Genomic DNA, 25,500 nt, shown 5'->3' on the forward strand with positions numbered 1-25,500 from the left:
ATACCCATCTTTAAACCGATAAAATATAGATTGAAGTTGACTTTTAATTCTTCTAATTCTGTATTGATGTAAAATCTTTGACTTTTAATTTGAAAGGGGTGTTAAATTTAAAATGTCATCTTAATTCATCCTGTTTCTTCTCATGTTTTCCTGTATTCTTTTTTTTTAAATTTTTAAAAAATTTTATTTATTTGACAGAGAGAGCCAGTGAGAGAGGGAATACAAACAAGGGGGAGTGGGAGAGGGAGAAGCAGGCTTCCTGCCGAGCAGGGAGCCCGATGTGGGGCTTGATCCCAGGACCCTGAGATCATGACCTGAGCCGAAGACAGACGCTTAACAACTGAGTCACCCAGGCGCCCTTCTTCTCTGTTTTTATCTTATTTTTCCTTCCCTTTTCTATGTTCATCTGTTCCGTTTCTTCAAAGAAAAAAAGAAAAAGTACTTTTTATTGAGTATTTACTGTGTACCAGGCACTGTGCTTAGGTTTCACATGTATTTAGTTTATTTCTCACAGTTCATGTATTATGTTTAATTTGATATGCAAAGAAACATAAAAATTCAAGTATCTTGCTTGCTGTAATCATGCTATAAAGGTAAGATTCTCATCCAGAAAGCCTAAAGTTAAATGCTGTGTTAATAACCACTATAATATTGCTTCTGTTAGTTGTCCAAACCAAATTCTTTAAGTTATCTTAAGAGTTTTCCATCTCACTTTTCCCTTCCCCTCCCAGTTAAACCCTAAATATATTTTAAATTCTTTTTTTTTTTTTTTTTTTTTTTTTAAAGCCTTCCTCTCTTAGTATGCCGGCCATTGGTTCTCTACCATTGGCTGCAGAGCAGAATCACTTGTGGTTCCCAAGCCTTGGCCCTGGAGACTGATTTAGTAGCTGTGAGGCTGAAACCCAGACATAGTATTTTATCCAAATAAATTACATTGATTCAGACTTCTGTTTTCTGTCTGTGAGTTCTTCCTTTTCTGTACCTTTATTTTGCTCGTTTTTATTTATCCTTCAAGGCCTAGCTTTGTTGTCACCTCTTTCTGGAAACCTTTAACTCCCATCTGATTTAAAAGTCTTCTGTGTTTTCTACCATTTTAAATATAGCTATATAGAGCTCATAGCATCTACTTACTTGTTTCTCTCCCGTACTAGTCTGTAAGTTCAGTGGGAATTGGAGTTCTGTCTTATTTTGCCCTTTTAATCCCTTGTGCCTGGTACATAGTAGATCATTAATAAGTATTTACAGAATTCTATTTCATGCAAAGCAGCATGTAATATTTCACATTGCTTTCTGAGGATATTTTATAGTCAGAATTTGACACTGTTGGGGGCACCTGGACGGTTAAGCATCTATCTTTGGCTCGGGTCATGATCTCTGGGTCCTGGGCCCTAGTTCACTGCTCAGCAGGGAGTCTGCTTCTCCCTCTCCCTTTGCTGCACTCTCACGCTCTTGAGCGCGCTCTCTAATAAATAAATAAATAAATAAATAAATAAATAAAGTCATTAAAAAAAAGATTTGATACTGTTTTCAGTTTTCAGTATGATCATTTAACATCCCTGAGGTCTTTTTCCTCAATGGTAAGTAACTATCTCAAAAGATTGTTTGGCAGGTACAATGACAAAGTCTGTCCTAAGGAAAGGTAATGTAAACTGAGTAGGGGGAAATTGGGATGTTAACTCATTTACTACACATTCAGGAAAAACATACCCCTTTTTTTCTCTGAGGGTCAGAGGACTCATTCTTAAGCTTTCTTAGGCTTTCAAAAATTTTTAGACTCCTGGGTGCTGGACACAATATTGCCAGAATCCTTGGAGCCTTGCTATTCTTCTTTATGTTTATCCTACATTCTTTCTCTTTTTCCAAAACATGTCCCACATCTCCACTCATTTCTCCAAAAAAATTTTTTCAATCCTCTGTAATTTTCCCCCTCTGTGTTCATAATTTAAATTCAGTGTACCCAAAGGATCTCATATTCAGTATCCTGCAATTCTTCATGAATTTCATATATGAGTTTGTCATATATACATTTTTCTTCTGAGTTAATTGCTATAACTTTTTGGAGAAAGTATCTGTTTATCAAAATTGAAAGTATACATATTCTTTGAATCCAGAATCTAATTTCTGAGAGTTTAATGTGGCAAATGGAAATAACAGTATACAAAGATATAATATCTAAGTTAAGAGTACATAAAGATATATACATCCTTGGTTTTTTTTTTATAGCATCATTTGTAGGAACAAAAAATAGAAAATGTGCATTAAAAGGAAGGGATGAATAAATTATGTCTATAGGGTAGAGTATTCGATATCTATTAAGAATAAAGTAGCTCAGTGTGTTTTGATTGAAAAGGTTGGCCATGATATGTTACCTTTTGAAAAAAAGAAGTTACAGTATAAAATGCATGTAATGAGTCAATTTTTATTTCTGTGTGTATATTTAATCCCTTCATATATATATTTATATTTTTATATGTAAAAGAGAAAGCATGGAAATATATACATTGAACTGATAACAGATTATTTTGAGAATTGAAGGAATTATTTGGAAGATATTTAAGGAAAAATTACCTTTACTTCTATTATTCAATTATACAAACATCAGGGCTTATAAAATTTAATAGTTGAACTATAAAATAGTTAAAAAAATAGATATAAACATATGTATTACTTTTGATATTAAAAACTTCAAACATGGAAGTAGAGCTTCAGCAATTAACTCATGCCATTTATCCCATTCTTGTTACTGTTAGTGGCATTAAGTTCTTCCACACTGTTGTGCAGCTGTCACCACTATTGATCTCTAGCGCTTTTTCATCAGCCCAAACTGAAACTCCACACCCTTTAAATAACTCTCCATTCTCCCTAGTCCCTGGTAACTACTATTCTACTTTGTTTCTATGAATTTGACTCTTCTAGGTACCTCATATAAGTGGAGTCATACAATAGTTATCCTACTGTGTCTCTTTAATTTCACTTACTGTGATGTGTTCAGGGTTCATCCATGTTGTAGTATATATCAGAATTTCTTTTTTAAGGGCGAGTAATATTTCAGTGTATGTATATATGATGTTTATCTACTTGTCTGTTGATGGTCACGTGGGTTGTTTACACCTTACACATTGGTATGCAAATGTCTGTTCAGTTCTCTGCTTTCAATTCTTCTGGATATATGCCAGAAATAGAATTGTTGGATCATATGGTAATCCTATGTTTAAATATTGAGCGGTTGTCATACCATTTTCCACATTGGCTGTACCATTTAACATTCCCACCAGAATGCCTTTGGGTTTCAATTTGTACATCCTCACCAGTATTTTTTTTCTTTACTTTTTTTTTTTGTTTTGTTTTGGTGGTTCTTTTTTTTGCTAATAGCCATACTAATGGATTTGAAGTGATATCATTGTGGTTTTGATTTGCATTTTCCTGATGACTAGTGATGCTGAGCATCTTTTTTTTTTTTTAAAGATTTTATTTATTTGACAGAGAATGAGCAAGGGGGAGGGGCAGTGGGAGAGGGAGAAGGAGACTCCCCATTGAGCAGGGAGCCCAATGTGGGGCTCGATCCCAGGACCCTGAGATCATGACCTGAGCCAAAGGCAGACACTTAACCAACTGAGCCACCCAGCCTTTTGAGCATCTTTTAATGTGTTTATTAGCTATTTGTGTGTTGTCTTTGAAAAATGTCTAGTCGAGACCTCTGCCCATATTTAAATTGGGTTGTTTGTTTTTTTGTTTTTGAATTGTAGCACTCTTTTACATACTGTGAATATTAATCCCTTATGTTTATGATACGCAGATACCTCCTGTGGTGTGTCTGATAGTGCCCTTTGATGCACAGAGGTTTTAATTTTGATGGTCCATTTGTTTAATTTCCTTTTGCTGCCATCATGATTCAAGGAAAGGTTCAAGAAATCATTGCCAAATCCAGTGTCATAAAGCTTTCCCCCTGTGTTTTCAGAATTTTAAGAGTTTTACCTCTGATCCAGTTTGAGTTAAATTTTGTTATGATGTAGGGGATGGATCCAACTTGATTCTTCTGCATGTGGATATTCACTTTTACCACCATCACTTCTTGCAAAGACTGTCCTCTCCCCACTGAATGGTTTTGGCACCCTTGTCAAAAATCATTTTAGCATTTATATAAAGGTTTTATTTCTGGACTATTCTATTTCACTGTTTTATATGTCTGTCTTTATACTACCACCACACTGTTTTGTATCTTTTTAGTAAGTTTTGAAATCAGGAAGTGAGTTCTCCGACTTTCTTTTTCAAGATTGTTTTGGCTATTTGGGGTCCCTTAAGGTTCTATATGATCTTTAGGATGGTTTTTTTTCTGTTACTGCCAAAAAAAAAAAAGTTTTGGAGATTTTGTAAGGAGTGAGTTGAATCTGTAGATCGCTTTAGGTAGTATTGACATTATAGCAGTATTAAGCCTTCTACCCCATGAAAACTGGTTGTGTTTCCATTTATTTGGGTCTTTGAAAATTTCTTGAGTGATGTTTTATATTTTCAGTGTACAAGTCATTAGCCTCCTTGGTTAGGTTTATTAATAAGTACTTTACTGTTTTTCATACTGTTGTAAATAGAATTGTCTTCTTAATTTCCTTTTGGTATTGTTTATTATTTATGTATAGAAATGCAAATGGTTTTTGTGTATTGATTTTGTATCCTGCAACTTTGCTCAGTTCATTTATTAGTTCTAACTATTTTTGTGGAATCTTTAGGGTTATCTACCTAAAAGATTGTATCATCTGTGAACAGAGATAGTTTTACTTCTTCCTTTCCAATTTGGGTGTTTTGTATTTCTTTTCCTTGCCAAATTGCTCTGACTAATGTGTTGAATGGAAGAGTTGAAGATGGACATCTTTGTCTTGTTCCTGATCTTAGAGGAAAAGCCTTCAGTCTTTTACTATTGACTATGGTGTTAGCTGTGGTTTTTTTATATATGGTCCTTATTATAGTGAGGTAGTTTCCTTCTTACTGTAGTTTATAGAATTTTTTTTTATTATGATAGGGTGTTGAATTTTGTCAAAGGCATTTCTGCATCACTTGAGACGATCATGTGTTTTTTTTTCCCCTTCATTAGATTAATGTGGTATATTATATTGATTTTTGAATGTTGAACTATACTTGCATTCCAGGAATAAGTCCCACTTTGTCATGGTGTATAATTCTTCTAATAATGTTTGCTGTTGAATTATGTTTGGTTTTATTTTTTAAAGATTTTATTTTTTATTTGACAGTGGAGGGGGAAGAGCACAAGCAGGGGGAGTGGCAGGCAAAGGCAGAGGCTTCCCGCTGAGCAGGGAGCCCAACATGGGGCTCAATCCCAGAACCCTGGGATCATGACCTGAGCTGAAGGCAGACGCTTAACCGACTGAGCCACCCAGGTGCCCGAATTATGTTTGTTAATACTTTTTGAGGATATTTGCATCAGTATTCATCAGGGACGTTAGATAATAATTTTCTTTTGTTTTTGTCTGGCTTTGGTATCAGGGTAATGCTGACCTAATAGAATGAGTTCATAAATGTTCTCCAGTTTCTTAGAAGAGTTTAAGGAAGATTGGTGTTAATTATGATATAAATGTATGGTATGGTTCACTGATAATGCCATCTGGTCTAAGGACTTTTCTTTTTTGAGGAGGTTTTTGATGATGACTTGTTTGTTTTATGGTCAGTTTTAGAATGTGCTTCATGTGCACTTGAGAAAAATGTGTTCTGATGTTGGATATAGTGTTTTGTCTGTTTTATAGTGTTGTTCACGTTCTCTTGTTTATCTTCTGTCTGGTTCTTCTATCCATTGTTGAAAGTGGAGTATTGAAGTCTCCAACTATTATTGTAAACCATCTGTTTTCCCCCTCAATTCTGTCATTTTGCTTCATATATTTTGGAGCTTTGGTGTTTGGTGTATATGTGTGTATAATTCTAATGTCTACTTCATGAATACCTTTTTATCAATATAGAATATCTTTTTTTGTAGCAGTTTTTGACTTAAGTCTGTTTTGTTTGATAATAGTATAGCCACCTCACCTTTTTTTGGTTACTACTTGCACAGAAAATATTTTTTATCCTTTTACTTTCAACCTCTGTGTGTGTCTTCTAGGTAGCGTACAGTTTGATCATGTTTTTTTTAGTAGTTCTCTCAGTCTGCCTTTGGGGAGTTTAATCTACCTACATGTAGTTACTGATAATGAAGAACTTACTTTAGTCATTTTATTATTTTCTCTATATCTTAAGCTTTTGTATATCCATTTCCTCCTTTACTACCTTCTTTTGTGTTCAGTTGATTTTTTGTAGTGTCACATTTTGATTCCCTTTCTCCTTTCCTTTTTTTGTATATTATTTAGATATTTTCTTTGTGGTTATAGAGATTACATATAACATCCTAAGTTATAGTAATCTGATTTGAATTTATACTGACCTAACTTTAATTGCATACATAAACTATTCATAGATACCCCTCCCCCACTTTTTATTATTGATGTCACAAACTTTAAACATTTTGTACTCATTAACAGATTTATAACTATTTGTTATTCATTTGTCTTTTAAATCTTACAGAAAATATAAAATGGAGTTAACAAACCAAAATTAAAATAATATCGGTTTGTATATTTGTTCATGTATTTACCTTTACTGGAGATCTTTATATTTTCACATGGCTTTGAGTTATTGTCTAGGGTCCTTTCCTTTCTACCTGAAGTAATCCCTTCAGCATTTCTTATAGAGCATGTGTAGTGATAATGAATCGCCTTAGTTTTTGTTTATCTGGGAATATTTTAATTTCTACTTCAGTTTTGCCAGATACAGAATTCTCATTTAACAGTTGTATCATCACACTGCCATCAGGCCTCCAAGTTTTCTACTGAGAAATTGGTTGAAATCTTATTCAGGGTTCCTTCTATGTGTTATGTTGCTTCTCTCTTGCTACTTAGAATTCTCTCTTTTCTTTGTCTGTCTTCAGTTTGTGTCTTGGTGTGGGTCACCATGGGTTTATCCTGCTAGGAGTTTGTTGAGATTCTTGGATTTTAGTTTTATGTCTTTTCATCAAATTTGGAAAAATTTTTTTCTCTTTAATCTCTTTGATCATTTCTCATTCTTCTTTTTCTGAAACTCCCATAATGTATATATTGGTCCAGTTGCTGGTGTCCCACAAATCCCTTAGGCTATGTTTACTTTTCTTCATTCTTTTTTCTTTCTGATCCATAGAATCAATAATTTTAAAGGTCCTGTCCTCAAGTTTGCAGATTCTTTCTTCAGCCTGCTCAGTTCTGCTGTTGAACCTCTTTGGCAAATTTCTCAATTCAATTGTATTTTTCATCTCCAGAATTTTGTTTCATTCCTTTTTATAATTTCTTGATATTCTTGTTGTGTTACATTGTTTTCCTGATTTCCAGTACTTCTTTGCCCTTTTTTTCCTTTAGCTCTTTGAATATATTTAAGACAGGTATTTTAAAGTCCTCATCTAGGTAAATCCAGTATTTGTACTGCTTCAGGGTTGGTTTCTGGGAATTTGTTTTGTTCCTTTCTGTGAGCTTTGTTTTTCTGTTTCTTTGCATGCTTTGTGATTTTTTTGTTGAAAAATGTGCATTTGGAAAAACAGTCATCTGATGATTAGCTGGGTATGTTCTGAGCCTAGAGATCAGCCTGCAATGAAAGTTTGGCTTGGGTTTGTGTGTGAATTTCTCATTTCCCCCTGTGTACATGGCTGCTTTTGAATGTCTTAATTCTCCAAAGGGTCTCACTCTAGCTTCTCCTTAGGGCCTCAGGTGTCTGCTGTATATCTATCCACTCATAATTTTCTTCTCCAGGCACCTGTGGGTTTCTAGTCCCCCTTCAGCTTTCACCATTTGTATTCAGTGCTTCTTCCACCTAAAATCCCAGTTAGACAAGGGGCGCCTGGATGGCTCAGTCGTTAAGCCGTCTGCCTTCGGCTCAGGTCGTGGTCCCAGGGTCCTGGGATCAAGCCCCACATTGGGCTCTCTGCAGGAAGCCGGCTTCTTCCTCTCCCACTCTCCCTGCTTGTGTTCCCTCTCTCACTGTGTTTCTCCTGTCAAATAAATAAAGTCTTTAAAAAAAAAAATCCCAGTTAGACAGACCAGTCCTTCTGGCAGATCCTAGAGAAGTTAGAATGTTTTAAGTAAAGTCAGCCCTGTTCCGTCTGGTTTGAGGGAAGAATGTGGAACTGGGTTGCTGTCTCCTTGAATCCCAGACATACCATATAGAGAATAGGGCAAGAACGAATGAACGAATGAAAATGACCTGAACTTTATTGTTCACGGCATTTTCTTGACTGGGCATTTGTTTGGTGCTGTAAATCTTTGACTTTTTCCAGAGCTCCTGTAAGGTTAATTCAGCCAGTTTCTAGTCGTTTTTGATGTTTCTCTGAGGGCTTGGAACTTCTTAGTCATTTTGCTGATGTCACTCAAGAATGCTTTTTAAATTATAAAAATAAAGTAAAGTTAGTGAAGGAAATTTAGAGCACACATAAATGTAGAAAGCTAAGAAAAAAAAATCTTACCTACAATTCTACTCTGTAGTAACCACTATTAACATTTTGTTGTGTTGCCTTTCAGGCTTTTTTCCCCTTTGTCATACCTTTCATTTTGTCCTGCTTTCTCTTGTTCTTCTATCCTGTACCACAAAAAAAAAAAAAGTTAAATAAAATAAGGTCTCTAAACATACTTTCAGTCAGTACAGTGTTAATTTTTAAATTTAGTGTACTTTTACATTTGACATCCCAAAATATTTTTACAGATACTCAAATTTTTCATTTATGCTTCTAAATGAAAATATTGTAAATCTTTTTCTTCTCTCTCTCTCTCTCTTTTTTTTAAAATAAAACACAAGTCAAATTTATTAGATTTGTCCACAGACAGCAATGGTGATCTCGCTGGTCTTGCCATTCCTGGATACAAAGCACTCCATGGCTTCCATAGTATTCATGCCCTCTTTCACCTGGCCAAAGACCACATGCTTGCTATTGAGCCACTCAGTGTTGGCAGTGTGGATGAAAACTGGGAAGCATTTGTGTTGGTTCCAGCATTTGCCATGGACAAGACGCCAGACCCTTGTGCTTCAGGATGAAATGCTCATCATCAGATTTCTGCCTGTAGATGGACTTCCTGCCAGTGCCATATGGCCTGTGAAGTCACCACCCTGGCACATAAATCCTGAAATAATCCTGTGAAAGCAGGGACCTTTAGAACCAAATCCTTTCTTCCCAGTGCTCAGGCCATGAAAGTTCTCTGCTGTCTTTTAGAACTTTGTCTGCAAACAGCCTGGAAGAGATGCACCCCACAGCAGTGTCGAAGAACATGGTAGGGTTGACCGTGGCTAGATAGCAGGGTGGCTCTAGGGCAGCAGTGTCTGCAAGGCCTAGGTATTTCTGATTATCCCCACAGGCTTGGGTTTTATTCCAGTCTTTACTCCTTTATTCAGTACATAAGAGTTAAGAAAGAAGTAGGTATGAAGAACCTATAATTTATTTTCCTTTGTCCTAGAAATTTCTAGAATTTTTACATCTAGAAAAAAGTGACATCCCCTCATTCAAAGGGGTAAGCCATGACAACCTAGTATGGATCTTAACTTTCTTGAGAGCCAATATAAAGAGAAAGAACTCAACCTAGACAGAAATGGTAATGTTAATATTGTGACATCAGTTATTTAGGCTAGAGGTACCTATTAAACCAACTGAACTATTAATAATAACTAGATTCTTTAATCCTGTGCTATATTAATTGATAATTACAGTTAAGATTTTTAATTTATTTAGTTTTATTTTATATCTTGAAGCTATTTATATTTTGGTAAAAATTATATATTTGGTATGTTGTACTAAACTTGACATATAGGGTTAAAGAAGAGTATGTTCATCTTAGTGGAAATTGTGTTCTACCTTCTTCCATTCCTACCTCTTACCTTAATCAGAAGCACCATAAAAAGTAATTACCTCTGATGTTTTTGGAATTTGGTTTATGGAAAGGTACCCTTTATACTTAAGCTGATTGGTACATGGATGAATAAATCGGAAGTACTTTTTTTCTGGTTCACTTTTATACTGAGATGCATTGTGATTAATTTTTCTTCTTTTATCAGCAGATTTCTGCTTTTTATAGTTGCATGATTTCTTTTTTTTGGTTGTTCGTTAATTATTGACTATAATAAGTGTTTACACCTAACTTTTATGTTTTATTTCACTGAAGTAGCAATATATAATCCAAACTTGGGTGTTTCTTTCATAACTAACTTTGGTCTCTAGGAATACATTACTGTTAAAAATGGAGACTGTTGTATTAGATTTTAGATACAATACTTTTATCTTTATAAGAAAATGAGGACAAAGAACTTATTCTAATAGGGAGTCTTTATATAGTATGTTTTCTAATGTCACTTCTTTGTTCCATGAAGAATTACTTGTATAAAGCAAGTTTTGATTATGGTATTGGTTGAATATTTAAGATTGATGAAGTGGCCGAGTTTAACACATTTTTCCTCCCCCATTTCTTTTAGGTGAATCTGGACTCGGGAAGTCAACATTAATCAACTCATTATTCCTCACAGATTTGTATTCTCCAGAGTATCCAGGTCCATCCCATAGAATAAAAAAGACTGTACAGGTATGTACATTAGTATTGTTAATTGATGATAAGCTGGGGTAATGTTAACACAAAACATATGCTAATACTTTTATTATGCTTCCCTGGAGACAGGTTTTATATTTGGCCTCATCCGATGTAAAGTGGTAAACCTGATTGATGATTAAAAAGAGAGAGGGTGAGCACAGGTAATTAGAGGAATTATCTTGACTAGAACCTTCTAAATTTGTCCCTAGGACCCTCCTAGAGATTATACTGTGATGTAATAAATAATATCCCTAGAGTTATACTGTCCAACATGGTCTTGCCATACTTAGCTATTAAGTTTGAATAAGTTAAAAGCAAATAAAATCTAAAATTTAGTTTCTCAGTTACACCAGTCACATTTCAAGTGCTCAGTAGACATATGTGGCCAATTTGCGTAGTACAGATGTATTTCCACTGTTGGAGAATGTGCTAATGGACAGTGTAGAGAAAACATGATTTGCAGAAAAGTCATTAATTTAATTTATTAATTAATTTAAATACAGTGTTCTATATTACTCAGTGGCATAGTCCCATATGATAGATGAATGGCAGTTGGAATTCGTTAAGGCTCCCAAGCTATGTGTAGTCTAATTTAGTACTTCTCAGTCTTTAATGTGTGTTCAGATCAGCTTGCTAAATTTAGTTCCTGTTTTACTTAGTTTAATCTGAGATGGGCTGAGATTCTGCATTTCTGAAAAATTTTAGGTGATGCTGATGCTGCTGACCCATAGACCACACTTCAAATGACAGAATGCTCTAGGCTCCAGATCTGCACTGTTCAGTACAGTAGCCAGTAGCCACATGTGTCTGTTAAACTCTTAAAATGTGGGTAGTCCAAATGGAGATGTTATGCAAATATAAAATACATCCCAGATTTTGACAATTTAGTATGTAAAAAAGAATATAAAAGATCTTATTACTAATTTTTTATATTGATTATACTTTGCAGTGATAATATTTTGGTTATATTGTATTAAATACATTAATTTCACCTTTTATTACTTTTTAAAGTGGCTACTGAAAAGTTTTAAATTATGTGGCTCACATTACATTTTTGTTAAACAGCACTCCTCTAAACTATTAATTGCAAAAATTGTTAGTGGATTGGTGCGATAGTAATACATAGCACATAAGCAGAGAGGAAGGGAGTGAATAGTTCTCGCTGGAGCAGGCTTTATTCAGGCTGGAGGTGGATTTGAAGGATTGGTAGTAATTATTCTAGTGTACAAGGTGGAAGGAAAGTCTGGAAATTCTGGGCAGAAACTCATATCAAACTGCAAGGTGCAGTTTAGTAATTAGATTCTTGAAGTAATTTTGTCAAGTGAATATTTTTTTTTTAAAGTTTTTCTCTGTTTTAGGAGTTTTTTTGTATCCTTCATAGAGCTTGAAATTTCAGATTACTTGCAAAAATGTATTCTAAAACCTTGACACTACATTGCTTATTTATTTGGTGATCAGTGTTGGATATTTTAACCCTAAGCAAGAAGAGGAACTTTTAATTTTTTAATTTAGGTATTTAAATTCAAGATAAGTAAACTTTGTATGTAGAAATGTTAAAGAAATCCCACAGTATAGATTCCCAAGTTCAAGAATATTTAGTCTAGGGGCACCTGGGTGACTCAGTTGCTTAAGCATCTGCCTATGGGTCAGGTCACTATCCTGGAGTCCCAGAATCGAGCCCCGTGTCGGGCACCCTGCTCAGTGGGGAGTCTGCTTCTCCCTCTGCCCTCTACCCTACTCATGCTCTCTCTCTTAAATAAATAAATAAAATCTAAAAAAAAAAAAATAGTCTAAAATATGTTAGATCTTAATGGTCATGTACCTGCCAGTAGTGTTCTTGGTAATTACTGCTGGTGAGAAAATTTTCTGAGTCCTCTTTGTAGTTCTGGCATATAGTGTAACTCCAGGCTTGCATTAATAAGTCATTAGCATCTTCTAGGTACTATTCCAATCAGTTTACATGCATTAACTTATTTAATTCTTAGAACAACTTTATGAGGTAAGTGGTACTATTACCGCCATTTTACATATGTGGAAATTGAGGTACGGACATGGTCATATCCCTGAAATCACGTAGTTAGAGTGACAGAACTGGATACAAATCTAAGTGGTCTGGTTTAGTGTATATTCTATTAAATTATGCTGTCTCTATACTGTTGATATTTAATATAAGCTAGTTTCATAGGTTAACCAGTTCTTAATAGGTGGATTAGCTTTCCTTTACTACATATCCCTTTTTAATAATGTTTCATCCAACAGGTTTTTGGTTTTCTTTTTTTTTTTTAACCTTTTCCTTTAAAAATCTTACAAAGGGAGATAGTTTCCCACTTAGGCAATTTAGACAAAATGAGGACAAAATGATTTGGTCAGTGAAGTCATCTCTTCATCATAATTATTAATATGTGAAAATAGTTAAAATATAACAAAAAATGCCTCTATAAGCAATAAAGGGCTGATTCAGCTGATGCGGACTAGTAAGGGATACTTACAGGAAGGGATTTTTTTTTTGTTTTACTTTCTAAATCTCAAATAGTACATACATGGTGTTTGCTGTTGCTTGTTAGGTTTGAATTTGCAGTCTGGACTCAAGGGTAAGGACTTCCCTTTAAATATTAAGCTTGAAATTCCAATAAACTACTGCTGGGTGGATGATGGAAGGAAGCAAATTAACTCATGAAAATTTTGTACCTTACCATGTTTTATTTTACTTTGCTTAATAAAGACAAAAGAACAATATTCTAGCTTTCTTAATTCATCCATGCAGTGATTTTTATCAGTGCCTGAACACATGAAAGTATCAGCACTTGCAATTTTAGGAATTCAACATATAAAAATCTAACCTGTCATACTCTGTAGTAAAGTATTTGCTTAAATAATGAGAGATTGCTTGTAATGTAATTACAACTGTGTGTATTCTGTCATGGTCCACATATTGTAAAAAGGATATTAAATAGAATTCTTTATCATATTATCATCAGTGATTCTCCATATTGTGAGACTGAATCTTTTTCCTTTTATCTTCTCAATTTTATACAGTGAACATACTTTTATAACTTTTTTAAATGCCTGTCAGAAAAGAAAATATAAATGCCAAAGATAAAAAGTATTTATGAGCAATAAGATTCATATTAAGAATTGGTTCTAGGTCAGTTCAACAAAAATCTGTCCCCTAGAAGTCCTTATGCCAAAAATAAATTTGCCAAACAAATTTATTAAAAATACTGATAGACTATATGGTACTGTCTACCCTAAACCAGTTGCTCAAACCAAAAAACTTGGGGCCATCCTTAACTCCCTTTTTCTCTCTAAATCCACAGGCAGTCCATCAACAAATCCTGTTACCTCTACTTTCACAATATATCCAGAATCCTACTTTCTTGTACTGCTCATATCCAGGGCTCCATCATCTCTCTGCCTAGATTATTACAATAACCTCCTAATTCACCTCTCTGACATGATTCTTGGCCATCATCCCAATCTTTTTAACAAAGTAATCAGAGTCTTCTTTTACAGAGGAAGGCCAAAGTCCTTATAATATCTAGGAGACCCTTATAATATCTAGGAGACCCCATCCCTCTCTATAACCTGTTTCCTACACTTTTCTGATTTTGGCTTATTCTCCTCTGACTAAACCATCATCCTTGCTCTTCTTTGAACAGGCCAAAGCTACTTCAGGTTCTTTCCACTTCTTGTTTTTCTACCTGCAATGTTCTTCCCTGAGATTTCCTCATGGCTTGCTCCCTAATTTTCATCAGTTCTCTGCTTAAAAGTTAATCTCTCAGTGAGGCCTTGCCTGGCCACCTTATAAACTCCTTCCAGTCCCTACCCTGGCTCTAAATTTGTAAGCTCTGTGAAGGCAGGAACTTCATTTTATTCACTGCTTAAACTCAGTTCTTAGAAGTGCATCTGTTACATATTAGCATCCAGTATTTGTTGAATGACTGAACAGTTTTAAAAATATGTAAGACTTCGCGTTTAGTTGGGATATTTTAAAATTTGATGATTTTTGAAGGTTTGTTAATCTTTCTTTCTTCGTCTGTGAAGTTTTGTAAATCACTAGAATAAGTGAAATAATTTTAAATGAGTTTTTTTGAAGTTTTAACTTTGACAGCTTTTTTAAAATTTTCTATTTTTTTCTTGAGAAAAATTTTTAAAATAATTTTGTAGTTTTATACTAAAAGGGCACAAATTTTAGCATAAAGCTTGATGAACTTGTGTGTGTGTGTGTGTGTGCGTGTGTGTATCCAGGTAATTATCACGCAGATTCAGATACTGTAGTACATTTCTAGCACCCTGGAAGGTTTCCTTGTGCCTCCTCTCAGTCAATATTACACCACCCAACTCCAAATATAAATAGCTTTCTGACTTCTGTCTCTATAGATTAATTTTGCCTTTCTTGAACTTCATTTAGATATATACTTTTTTGTGTCTGATTTCTTTCACTGCATATTATGTCTGTGGTATTTGTGCTGTGTAGCTGTAGTTCTTCTTCATTGTTGTATAACATTCCATCATATGATTATATCATAAATTATATTCTGTTGTAGATAAGCATTTGGGTTTTCATTTTTTTTTTTTTTACCACCATGAATATTTTTATACATTCTTTTAGTGGACCTGGACACTCGTTTCTGTTGTATGTCTGTGTACATTAAGTATAAAGGTATTTTATTGTTTCAGTTAATTTTCTTTGATTTCTTATGAGGTTGAACATGTCTTTTATACTCATTAACTATTCAGATTTCATTGAAGTGTTTTGATCATCTTAATATTTCCTATCTTTTTCTCCTTGATTTGGAAGAGTTCCTTATCTAGATAATTGCATCTTACATTTCAGATACTGAAGATAATTTCTCTCAGGCTAGCATCTGTTAAAGACGATGGGAGAGGCTCTCAGTTTGTTAGAATTGTTTTTACATTTGCTTGTCTCCCAAGTAATCCTGTTTAAACTCAACCTTCTTTTAAGCTAACATTTCAATAGTGTTCTCTTCAATTGTGAATATCTTCCCAACTCTCCCTTTTTTTGAAAACAAAGGAGTAATTAGGGCTTCAGAGTATCTCTAGTAAGATTTTTAAGACAAAGGCCTGTGTATCACTCTTAAATCTCCTCTTTTTACCAAAAGTAAGACCTATAACATCTGAGAACTGGATAGATTCTGACTAGAATCGCAGAGAAGTACTCTTTCCTGACTGTACCATGGAGGTATTCCTTCATGTACTTGAAACAAATTGAAGAATCCTGTGTACTCTCTTCCTCATTTATCCAGGAGAGAACATAACATGTTCTGAGTCATTCCGTTTATTTAGAAAATAGAAGGTAGTTTTCTTTTACAGTTGACTGGCTCTTCACCAAGCTCAGTAATCTAGCAGATAATCTCCTCTTGGAAGCTCATAAATTCTTTCAGTGGAAGGTGCTCAGAAGTATTACATCTCAGCCCAGACATATCAGACCAGGAGAAACATAAAATCCTGAGTTTCAAAAGGCAAGTGTCTGCAATTTCCCTGACCTGAAGGCTTTCTGAAACCCTTCCAAACTGTTGGGAGGGGGGGGAAGACAAAAAGAAAAATCCTGTGATGTAGCAAGGTAGGGAGTGAGATTTTAATAAAGACCGTGATCTCATAATCTCCCTGAGCATTATTTATTTATAAGAGACTGGTATCATGGGGCACCTGGGAGGCTCAGTCGTTAAGCATCTGCCTTTGGCTCAGGTCATGATCCCAGGGTCCTGGGATTGAGCCGGCATTGGGCTCCCTGCTGTGCGGGGAGCCTGTTTCTCCCTCTTCCACTCCTTCTGCTTGTGTTCCCTCTCTCGCTGTGTCTCTCTGCCAAGTAAATAAATAAAATCTTTAAAAATAAAAGAGAGAGAGACTGGTATCACAAGAAATTCCTTCACATTTGCAGTCTTGGAAGGAAAGGGAAGGTGTCTACACTGAACAGAGAGATGGTTCTGAGCTTCCTGTATATCAGTGGTTCTGATTTGAATGGAATTTTCAGTATTAAATAGAAGTCCTTTGTGATTAATTCCCAATGTCCTGTCTTGGGCCTCAGGACTGAGTGCTGCAGCTCCAAATGTGAGCCAACACTGTAGTCCTAGAGTTCTTTATATAGATGGTTCTCAAACTTGAGTGTACACCACAGTCACTTGGAAGGCTTGCTAAAACAGATTGCTGAGTTCCTCTCCCCTCAGAGTTTGCTATTTAATAGGTTTGAGGCAGGGCCCAAAGAATTTGTTTCTAATAAGTTCCTAGACTGTGCATCTGCCAGTCGGAATACTATACTTTGAGAACCACTGCTCTGCAGTGTTTCTAGCCTGATAAAAACTGGTTTTATCCTGTCTCTCTGGAAAGAAGTTAGAGAGGGTACTGCTTATCCTTCATTCTTTCAGAATATTTCACATTGAATGAAATAGTACCTGTAACTTCTGTTTTTATTCATATATTTTTTTGTTAATAGACTGATGAAAATGAAGTGATAGAAAGAATTGAATACTTGTTCTACTTCATGTTCCATTCTCAAAAATAGATCCTCAGATTAACAAAGTTTTAAGAAAAATACTACATACAGAGTTGTATGTATAGTAGCAAATTTTATAATTTTGTTACATTTGAAAATTTTTGAATCATATTTTAAGTCTGTGGAAGGTTACCAACTATCTCCAAGGGAAAGACTGTCCTTTATTCTGAGACTAAATCGTTTCAATTTCTTTTGTGAAATGAGAGTGTTAGATTTTTTTTTAAAGATTTATTTATTCACTTGAGAGAGAGAGTATGTGAGAGCGGGGGAGGGACAAAGGGAGAGGGAGAGAAAAAATCTCCAGCAGACGCCCCACTGAGCGCAGAGCCCAGTGCAGGGCTTGATCTCAGGACCCCAAGATCATGACCTGAGCTGAAATCAAGAGTCAGACACTCAGCCAGCTGAGTCACCCAGGCACCCCAAGAGTGTTAGTTTTGTTTCATTTTTTTTAAGTTCTTAGTTGGCAACCTTATATTGTCCCCTTTAAAAAACTTTTTTTCTTGGTTTATGAAGTCCTACAAATCACTTTTGCAGATTAAGTGGGTATAAAAATTTTGGAAGTGAGAAAAGATGAAAGCAATGAATCCTATCCCTAAGGTAATGTTTTATAGACTCCTTGAGACGTTTATATAAACCCCAGTTAGGAAACTCTCTTGTTGATATTGGTCCAATATTGATCGTTTTTTGAACCATGCATAGAACAGACATTTGAATGTTTATCTTATACCAGGTTTTGAGGCTACAAGTGATGATAGACATAATCAAAGTTCTTAAGCCAATCACAAGAAGGATATAGCAAACAAATATGATTTGGTGAGAATATGCTGCTGTGAAGTGCTATAGATTACCTTGGCAAGGTAGCTTATAGTGAAGTAGTAGGAATGGAGGGCAAGATGGTACTTGTTTGAGAAGTGAGTAGTAAATGAGGCACTGATGATGGGATGCCTATGAAGGAGGTGAAGAAAGTGAATACCTAGAGGTTGAATGTAGGGTACTGAGAGAGTCGTTTGGTTTTTGTTTCCAAAAAAGACCTGAGAATGTTTATATCCTGTGGGGAGTTAATCCCTAAGAGATGAGAGGTTGAAAATAAAGGGTAAATAGTCTAAACAGTTGTCAATATGACTCTAATATGGAGTAATCAGTTTCCTGGTATAGATTGAGAAATTATCCTTAGGAAGAAAGGGATCTATTCCACTGAATAGAAGGAAAGACTGTTGCTTCAAACAAATTGGGGATGCTCTTGTCTTCCTATAGAGATGAGGTACTTTGCTGAGCATGGTGACAAACAGTAGGGTAAAGAGCCATACTGGGAAATGAGAGAGGCGTGAGACTAGCGAGCACATAGAAGGATTATTGGATAGCAGGGAAATTCCTGTCAAATTGAAGTTCATGAATTTTGTGGAACAGAAAGATATCTGAGCTGGAAAGGAAAAAGAAATAAAGGGTTTAGGAGGAGGGTCGCTAATAGAACATGGAAGGGACAAGGAACTTAAGATCTCAGTGTAAGGAGTCAGGGGAAATGAGGTGTAATGATTTGTGGGGGGGAGGGGTAGAAGGAGAAGCAGGCTCCCGATGAGCAGGGAGCCCGATTTGGGACTCCATCCCAGGACCCTTGGATCATGACCTGAGCCAAAGGCAGACGCTTAACTGGCTGAGCCACCCAGGCATCCCTGGATCAGCTTTCTTTCTTTCTTTCTTTCTTTTTTTAATAAAGATTTTATTTATTTGACAGAGAGAGACAGCAAGAGAGGGAACACAAGCCAGGGGGAGTGGGAGAGGGAGAAGCAGTCTTCCCGCGGAGCAGGGAGCCCGATGCGGGGCTCGATCCCAGGACCCCGGGATCATGACCTGAGCCAAAGGCAGAAGCTTAACCGACTGAGCCACCCAGGCGCCCCCCTGGATCAGCTTTCTTAATAAACTAGGTCAGGGTCTTGATTAGAAGGCAATAATCTTTAGGCATAACGATTCTACTATTGGTCATTGCTTCTTAGTTTCTTGTGGAACATAATGAAGTATTTAAGTATTTAATATAGATATTATATATCTTATATTTATTTATCTTAAATATCTGTCTAACTTATTTAATTATCAGGCATTAAATAATCAAAATAGATAGTTTTTGTCTTTGAGCCAAGTGGAATATCTCAGGCTGTTTAAGTCTCTGTTGTCCCAAGTCCCTGCAGAGCTTTGGCTGTAATGCCACCTCCTGAACACGTTTGGGTAGAGGGGTAAGCTCCTGACAGAAAATCTTAACCCTCTCCTTGAAATTTAATATAGTTAATTAAGTAACACTTTGTACTTACCTTAACAAGTAGCTCTTAACCATTAGGTTATAAAACTTTTAACGGTGTTATGAAAATGAAAGAAAAGAAGCTATGGAAACACCGAAGGCTTAATTTTTTTCTCAGGTTGGAAAACGGAACAACATTAGAAAAAAGAGTGTCTTGGATTTCTGGGAAAAGAGTCCAAAAGAGGCCTCAGTAAATTAATTAAACAATATAATGGGCTTCAGTTTTATTTTTCAGAGAGAAACACGTAATTGAAAATACCCTTGATTCATTCCTTCAGTATTAAATTATGCATTTAATCTTAGAGAACTTTGAGTGATGCCATGAAATATGCTGATGTGACCTGCTTAAGTAAAGTGCATGGGAAAGTGGCCATTTGGAATAGATTTCTTAAGAAAAGTTTGAAATTCCTGGACTTGAACTAATTTGTTTTCCATGGATCCCATGAGGATACTTGCAAAACCAGATGACAGGATACAGTCAGATACTGTGAATGGCACTAGTTTACAGTTAAGTTTTCTGGATCTCTTCCATATGTTGCCTTCTTCTTTCTATTTGACCATGTATGGATACATAGAATTTCATAGGCCAGAAAAGTCCTTTTATAAACAGACTCTTTAAAGTATTTAAAATACAGATCTTAATTTTTTTTATGTCTGTAAACAATTACGTTGTTAAACTGATGATAAAAACAAAAACAAGGAAACAAGGATCTTAAAATTTAAGATGGTATGGTGTGATTAGTATACAACCTATTATTGAAGATAGAAATGGGCTTTGCTTAGTAATAAGGGAACCAGAAATGGTTTGGAGTAAAATTGGGAGATGATTCATGTAGAACAATTGTATTTTGCATCAGTTTCTAATATATAGTGCTATGTCATTTAAAAGAATTATTAGGTACAGGGATGGAATGATTACTTTGGATATTTCTGCTTCAGTGACAGTTACCATAAATGAATAAGCTGTTTTTATGAAGGAAATGGAAGCAAATTCAAAATATATTGAGATGTTGGAGATTGACCATTTTTTAATTGATATATAATGACAACTCAATTGTCTTTTGACTAGAGGACAACCATATATATATAAAATACAAACTTTGTAAGTCACATGACATAATATAATTTTAAAAATTTCTTAAATAATTTTTTATTTAACATAATTTTTTTAAGTTTTGAAAATCTAACACTGGTAAGTCTGATTATTTCCTCATTTTGCTTTCTCATGTTATGAGAGTAACCTCATATCAGACTAGATGTATTATCTTAGCTATGTGGTGTGAAACAGTGATCTTCTAAGCATTCACATCCATTATTGATAGTGAAAATGGCCAGGAAATATTAAGAACCCTATTTATTGATACTTACTTTTTTAATCTACAGAGAATTAATACTGTGTTAGTATTTATTAACGGATTTCCAATTGTATATATTTGGTAGATATGAATAAATATATTTGGGATGTTCAGAATTTCCACTGGTGGTTCACACTAGGATTAAAGCAGTATAAAGACCTTTGGTCTAAAAGATAAGACCTTTGCCTCTTATTTGTCTAAAAGATTAGAAGCCCCTCCATGGACATACATGTCCAAATCTCAGGCAGTGTTTTCAATTTTAACAAGATTTTTTTTTAAAGTATTTTATCTTTATTTTTTTTTTTTAAAGATTTTATTTATTTATTTGAGAGAGAGGGAGAGAAAAACAGCATGAGAGGAGAGAAGCAGGCTCCCTGCTGAGCCGGGAGCCTGATGTGGGACTCCATCCCAGGACTCCGGGATCATGACCTGAGCCGAAGGCAGTTGCTTAACCAACTGAGCCACCCAGGCACCCAAGATTTTTTTTTTTTAATATTATTTTTTTAACAAAATAACTTTTGGTTGCCATAGACCTGTACTGTCCAATTCAGTGTCACCAGCCACATGTGTTTATTTAAATTAAATTTAAGTTGATTCAAATTAAATAGTTAATTCAGCTCCTCTGTTGCTGTAGTCACATTTCAAGGGCTAAGTAGCCACCATGGCAAGCATTTACTATATTGGACAGTGCAGATACAGAACATTTGCATCATCTCAGAAAGTTCTGTTGGACAGTGCTACCATAGACTTTCTTGCTCAGCAATCTCAGTCTTAGTTCCTCAGTCTCTTCATGCTAGCCTCTGTAAAAATTGCCAAAGGAAAATGAAAAGACATCATATCTGTAATCCCAAAAGATACACCCAACTTTTTCTACCTAGAAATTAGTCACTTTTCCTTTCCAAAACATAAATAGCTGAAGTTGCTTTTCACATGTTGATGATTTTTCCCTTAAGTCTTAATAGTACTTAATTCCTTAATTCGTACCATCTTATGGCAGTTAACACTTAAAATTTGAGTCTAATTCTTCTCTCTTAAATTAGCCTGTCAGTATACGTAGAGCTTCTAGTCTTAATTAGCCCTTGATATAAATGTACATTGAATGAAAACCTGTGTTTTTCTGAGGCAATATTCCCCTAAAAGGTTTGAATCAGTGTTTACTTTATCTAGCAGCAGCATATGCCCAAGATGAATGATTTATATGTTCTGATACACAGCTTGGGGTTACAGAAAATCTTAGATTGTAGGAGGAACTGTTTGGCATTGTTTAAGTCCAATACCCTTTCTCAAATAGAATATTTTTACAAATTGTAAAGAGAACCAAAGATTTTAATCAGAGTAGGATTTTTTTTTTTCAGTGCCTGCACCTTTGCTGATTGCTTTGGTCTAAATGTGCAGTATAATATTTGAGAAGAGAATTGGATCTTAGCCATATCATCAACGCAAGTGTAAATAATTATGGCCATGCTGAGAAAGATTTGGGAATGGTAATAAGTTAACTTGAGTAATTGATTTGGACCAAACTAGAAGGAGATAGTCCAGGAAAACATTTACTGTAAATGGTACATTAGATGTACTTGTCTGGTTAATTGCATTTGATTTCTATGAATTACCAAATCATTCAGGCACATTATTTATATTATTAGATACGCATTTAGATTATATGAATATTATATGGCTTTAGTGACTATTACTTTTTCTCAGTTCCTGTTTTCCTTCTTTATGTCAATTATAAACCATAAACCCACTATTTATATATGTGCTTTTCTTTCAAGTAACCAGGATTTCTAGTAACCGCAGTAATTGATTCTAAAGAAAATGTGGGGTGCGTATTTTGTTTGTAAAAATTTCCCAGTTGGTTTTGATTAATGCTCATCCCCTGCCTCTTACCTTGTAGGAAACCACAGGTGTAATGTGTGGTATTAATATCTGTACCAATGACTCTTACAGGTGGAACAATCCAAAGTTTTAATCAAAGAAGGTGGTGTTCAGTTGCTGCTCACAATAGTTGATACCCCAGGATTTGGAGATGCGGTGGATAATAGTAATTGGTAAGAAGGGTTGTCGTCACTGCTTTATATTGCATTTGGAGTATCGGTGGTTAGACTTTTTCTGCTTAAGATTTTTAAACTAATTTTAGCAAAAGTCACTGAACTTTTAAGTGATGTGACTCGAGTTCTTTTACCAACTTTGCCACTTACTTGAAAATGTTGCTTAACTTCTCTGAACTGATTTCTATAAAATAGAGATAATACCTGTCATAGAATTATTTTGAAGACAAATTCCAAGACAGTATAGATAACAAGAATTCTCGATATTATAAGGAAGTTAAAACTTTCTATTGTCTACTATAATTTTATCCATTTATTGTATGTATTATTTTCTATCACATCCTAATTTAAGCCTAATTTTAAATGTTCAGTTTTTCCAGGTCATAAGTTAAGAAAACATTCATGACATTCTATTTGGAAATACCTTAGTATCTTATAAACAATATTTAAATTTTTCTTTGAGTACCACATTGTTTTTGAAGTAAATTTCTGTGTCAACTTTTAAAACACCTAAATAATCATGGAACACTACATCAAAAACTAATGATGTACTGTATGGTGACTAACATAACATAATAAAAAAAAATACCTAAATAAGTTCATCATGAGGTTTTTGTATTATTTAATCTTTTCATTTGAAATATACTCTATACTTACAAGTGCAAATAATATGATAATTTGGTTGTGCTTTGACTATAATTAATTTTCTTTGATTTGGAAAGTTTAGAAATACTGGAATCAAGATTTATTCAATGTAATTAATATTTTTTTTGAATCAGTATAGGTAGAAAAATTTGAGATCTCTTCCACTGGTTTGATTGGTTTTGCCCATTTAAAAATATTGATTACTTGAACAGTCATCAGTTGCACATTCATATGTAAATTGAAACTTAATTATTTTATTTATCTGTTTTCTATAGCTGGCAGCCTGTTATTGACTACATTGATAGTAAATTTGAGGACTACCTAAATGCAGAATCTCGAGTGAACAGACGTCAGATGCCTGACAACAGGGTGCAGTGTTGCTTATACTTCATTGCTCCTTCAGGACATGGGTCGGTATTTTGATAATTCTGATAACTTGCTTTTGCTTATTATTACTGAACTTTGGGTGTATATTTTAGTAATCCAGATTTCTGTGGAGTACATTTAACTAACCAGTTGTGAAATCCCAAATTCTATATAAAAATGGCTTATAAAAAACACTTTTTAAGTCCTAGATGAGCTCATTTTACTTCTTAGTTCACACATAAGGCTTTTTTACCTGCTTCACTATAAGAAACAGTGTTTCCATCATGGTTTAATGTCTCAGTGTGGCTAGTTTAGCTTCCCGTCTTGACCTCTTGCCACAAATTGAACTACCAAATAATGAGGAACAGCTATAATAATTAGCTTAGACATATTCTAAGAAACTCCAAAGACGTTTTTACTATGCATCTGATGGAAAAGATTATAAAAAAAATTAAGTACCTAAGTTCTTACATGTCGTTTATTTCTTCACTAAGTTTCTTTGACTCTGTTTCATCTTAGCTATCACAGTCATGTTATTTAAGTTTCATATCATCTGTGCTAACCTTCTACTTATTAGGAGTTTAAATGTAAGTATCTGGACATTCATATGATCTGATTATTCTTTTTGTTAGTATGGCCAGCCTCTATTCCTTTTTTTATTGTTTGTACTTCCTTTGTCATTTGAGTAGATATGTGTCACTATCAACTGCAGATGTTTGTATTTACTCCCCCTTCAGTCTTTTTCTTTGGGTAGATGACTCTGCATAGCTCAGCCACCTGATGATTAGAGCTGCTATCTCTCTACCAAAAAGAACTGGAATATTATATAGCATCACACTAAATAGCATTACACCACCTCAGATTACAGTGGTATAAACTAGTTCCTTCATAACAGTACCTTTCTCTTCTATTTTCTGCTGCTTTCTCCACCATTTTCCTAGATAAGCCAATGCCCATTATCATTATCGTGGTTGAGCAAAAAGTCTTAATTATGTAGTTTACCATTTTTGCACTGTCAGATTATAGCGGTGCAAATGTTTCTTCTTTTGTTTCTGATACTCTTCTGCAGTGTTCTTAGAAGTTTATATTTAATGTGCAAAATTGACTCATCTTAAAAGGCTCAAAAAAATAATCTCAAAAACACAACACACTATATATAGCCTTTTACGAGTACCTACTAGCTTCTTCCTGAATTTATGTATTTTTTTTTAATCATTCTATTCTATCATATCATTAACTTGTTAGGGCTTTTTCTTGGAAGCCAACAAGTAAAATCTTAACTGCTCTGTAGTCACTAGAAATTTGTCAGTTTTTATCCAGTTTTATTATTTTAGATCTTTTGGACTCTCTCCAAGATTTAGTAATTCTCATGAAATCACATTCCTTCTATCCCTGGGGAAAAGTATATTTCTTAAAATTGCATGGGAAATAAGATTAAAAGAAAAATTTTTTTTTTTTTTTTAATGATTCAAACGATGTGTAGTACTTTTGGGCCACTTCTTATTTGTCATAAGAGATGGGGATTCAAAATTTTTGTTTTCTAGGTATAAAAATGTGCTTTTGAATAGTTTCTCATCTTAACTACTTTTAGGCATGGAACAAAGTTTTGCCCATTGGGATGTGTTATTGTGGAGTAAGTAAAAGAATAAAACACTGA

General features: G+C 34.7%; 1 protein-coding gene across 2 annotated transcripts in view; it reads left to right on the forward strand.

The window, feature by feature from the left end:
* The window catches only part of SEPTIN7 (septin 7), a 110,380-nt gene that overhangs the window by 55,045 nt on the left and 29,835 nt on the right, over positions 1 to 25,500 (forward strand). For both annotated transcript variants that reach the window (XM_073899068.1, XM_073899069.1), the window contains exons 3-5: positions 10,513 to 10,619; positions 22,732 to 22,832; positions 23,753 to 23,887. In XM_073899068.1, coding sequence (XP_073755169.1) covers positions 10,513 to 10,619; positions 22,732 to 22,832; positions 23,753 to 23,887 — 343 coding nt within the window. The remainder of the gene's footprint in view (positions 1 to 10,512; positions 10,620 to 22,731; positions 22,833 to 23,752; positions 23,888 to 25,500) is intronic.

The sequence above is a fragment of the Callorhinus ursinus genome, unplaced genomic scaffold, assembly GCF_003265705.2.
Source record: "Callorhinus ursinus isolate GAN/ISIS: 27379988/994484 unplaced genomic scaffold, GSC_fseal_2.0 scaffold12, whole genome shotgun sequence".
Taxonomy (NCBI): domain Eukaryota; kingdom Metazoa; phylum Chordata; class Mammalia; order Carnivora; family Otariidae; genus Callorhinus; species Callorhinus ursinus.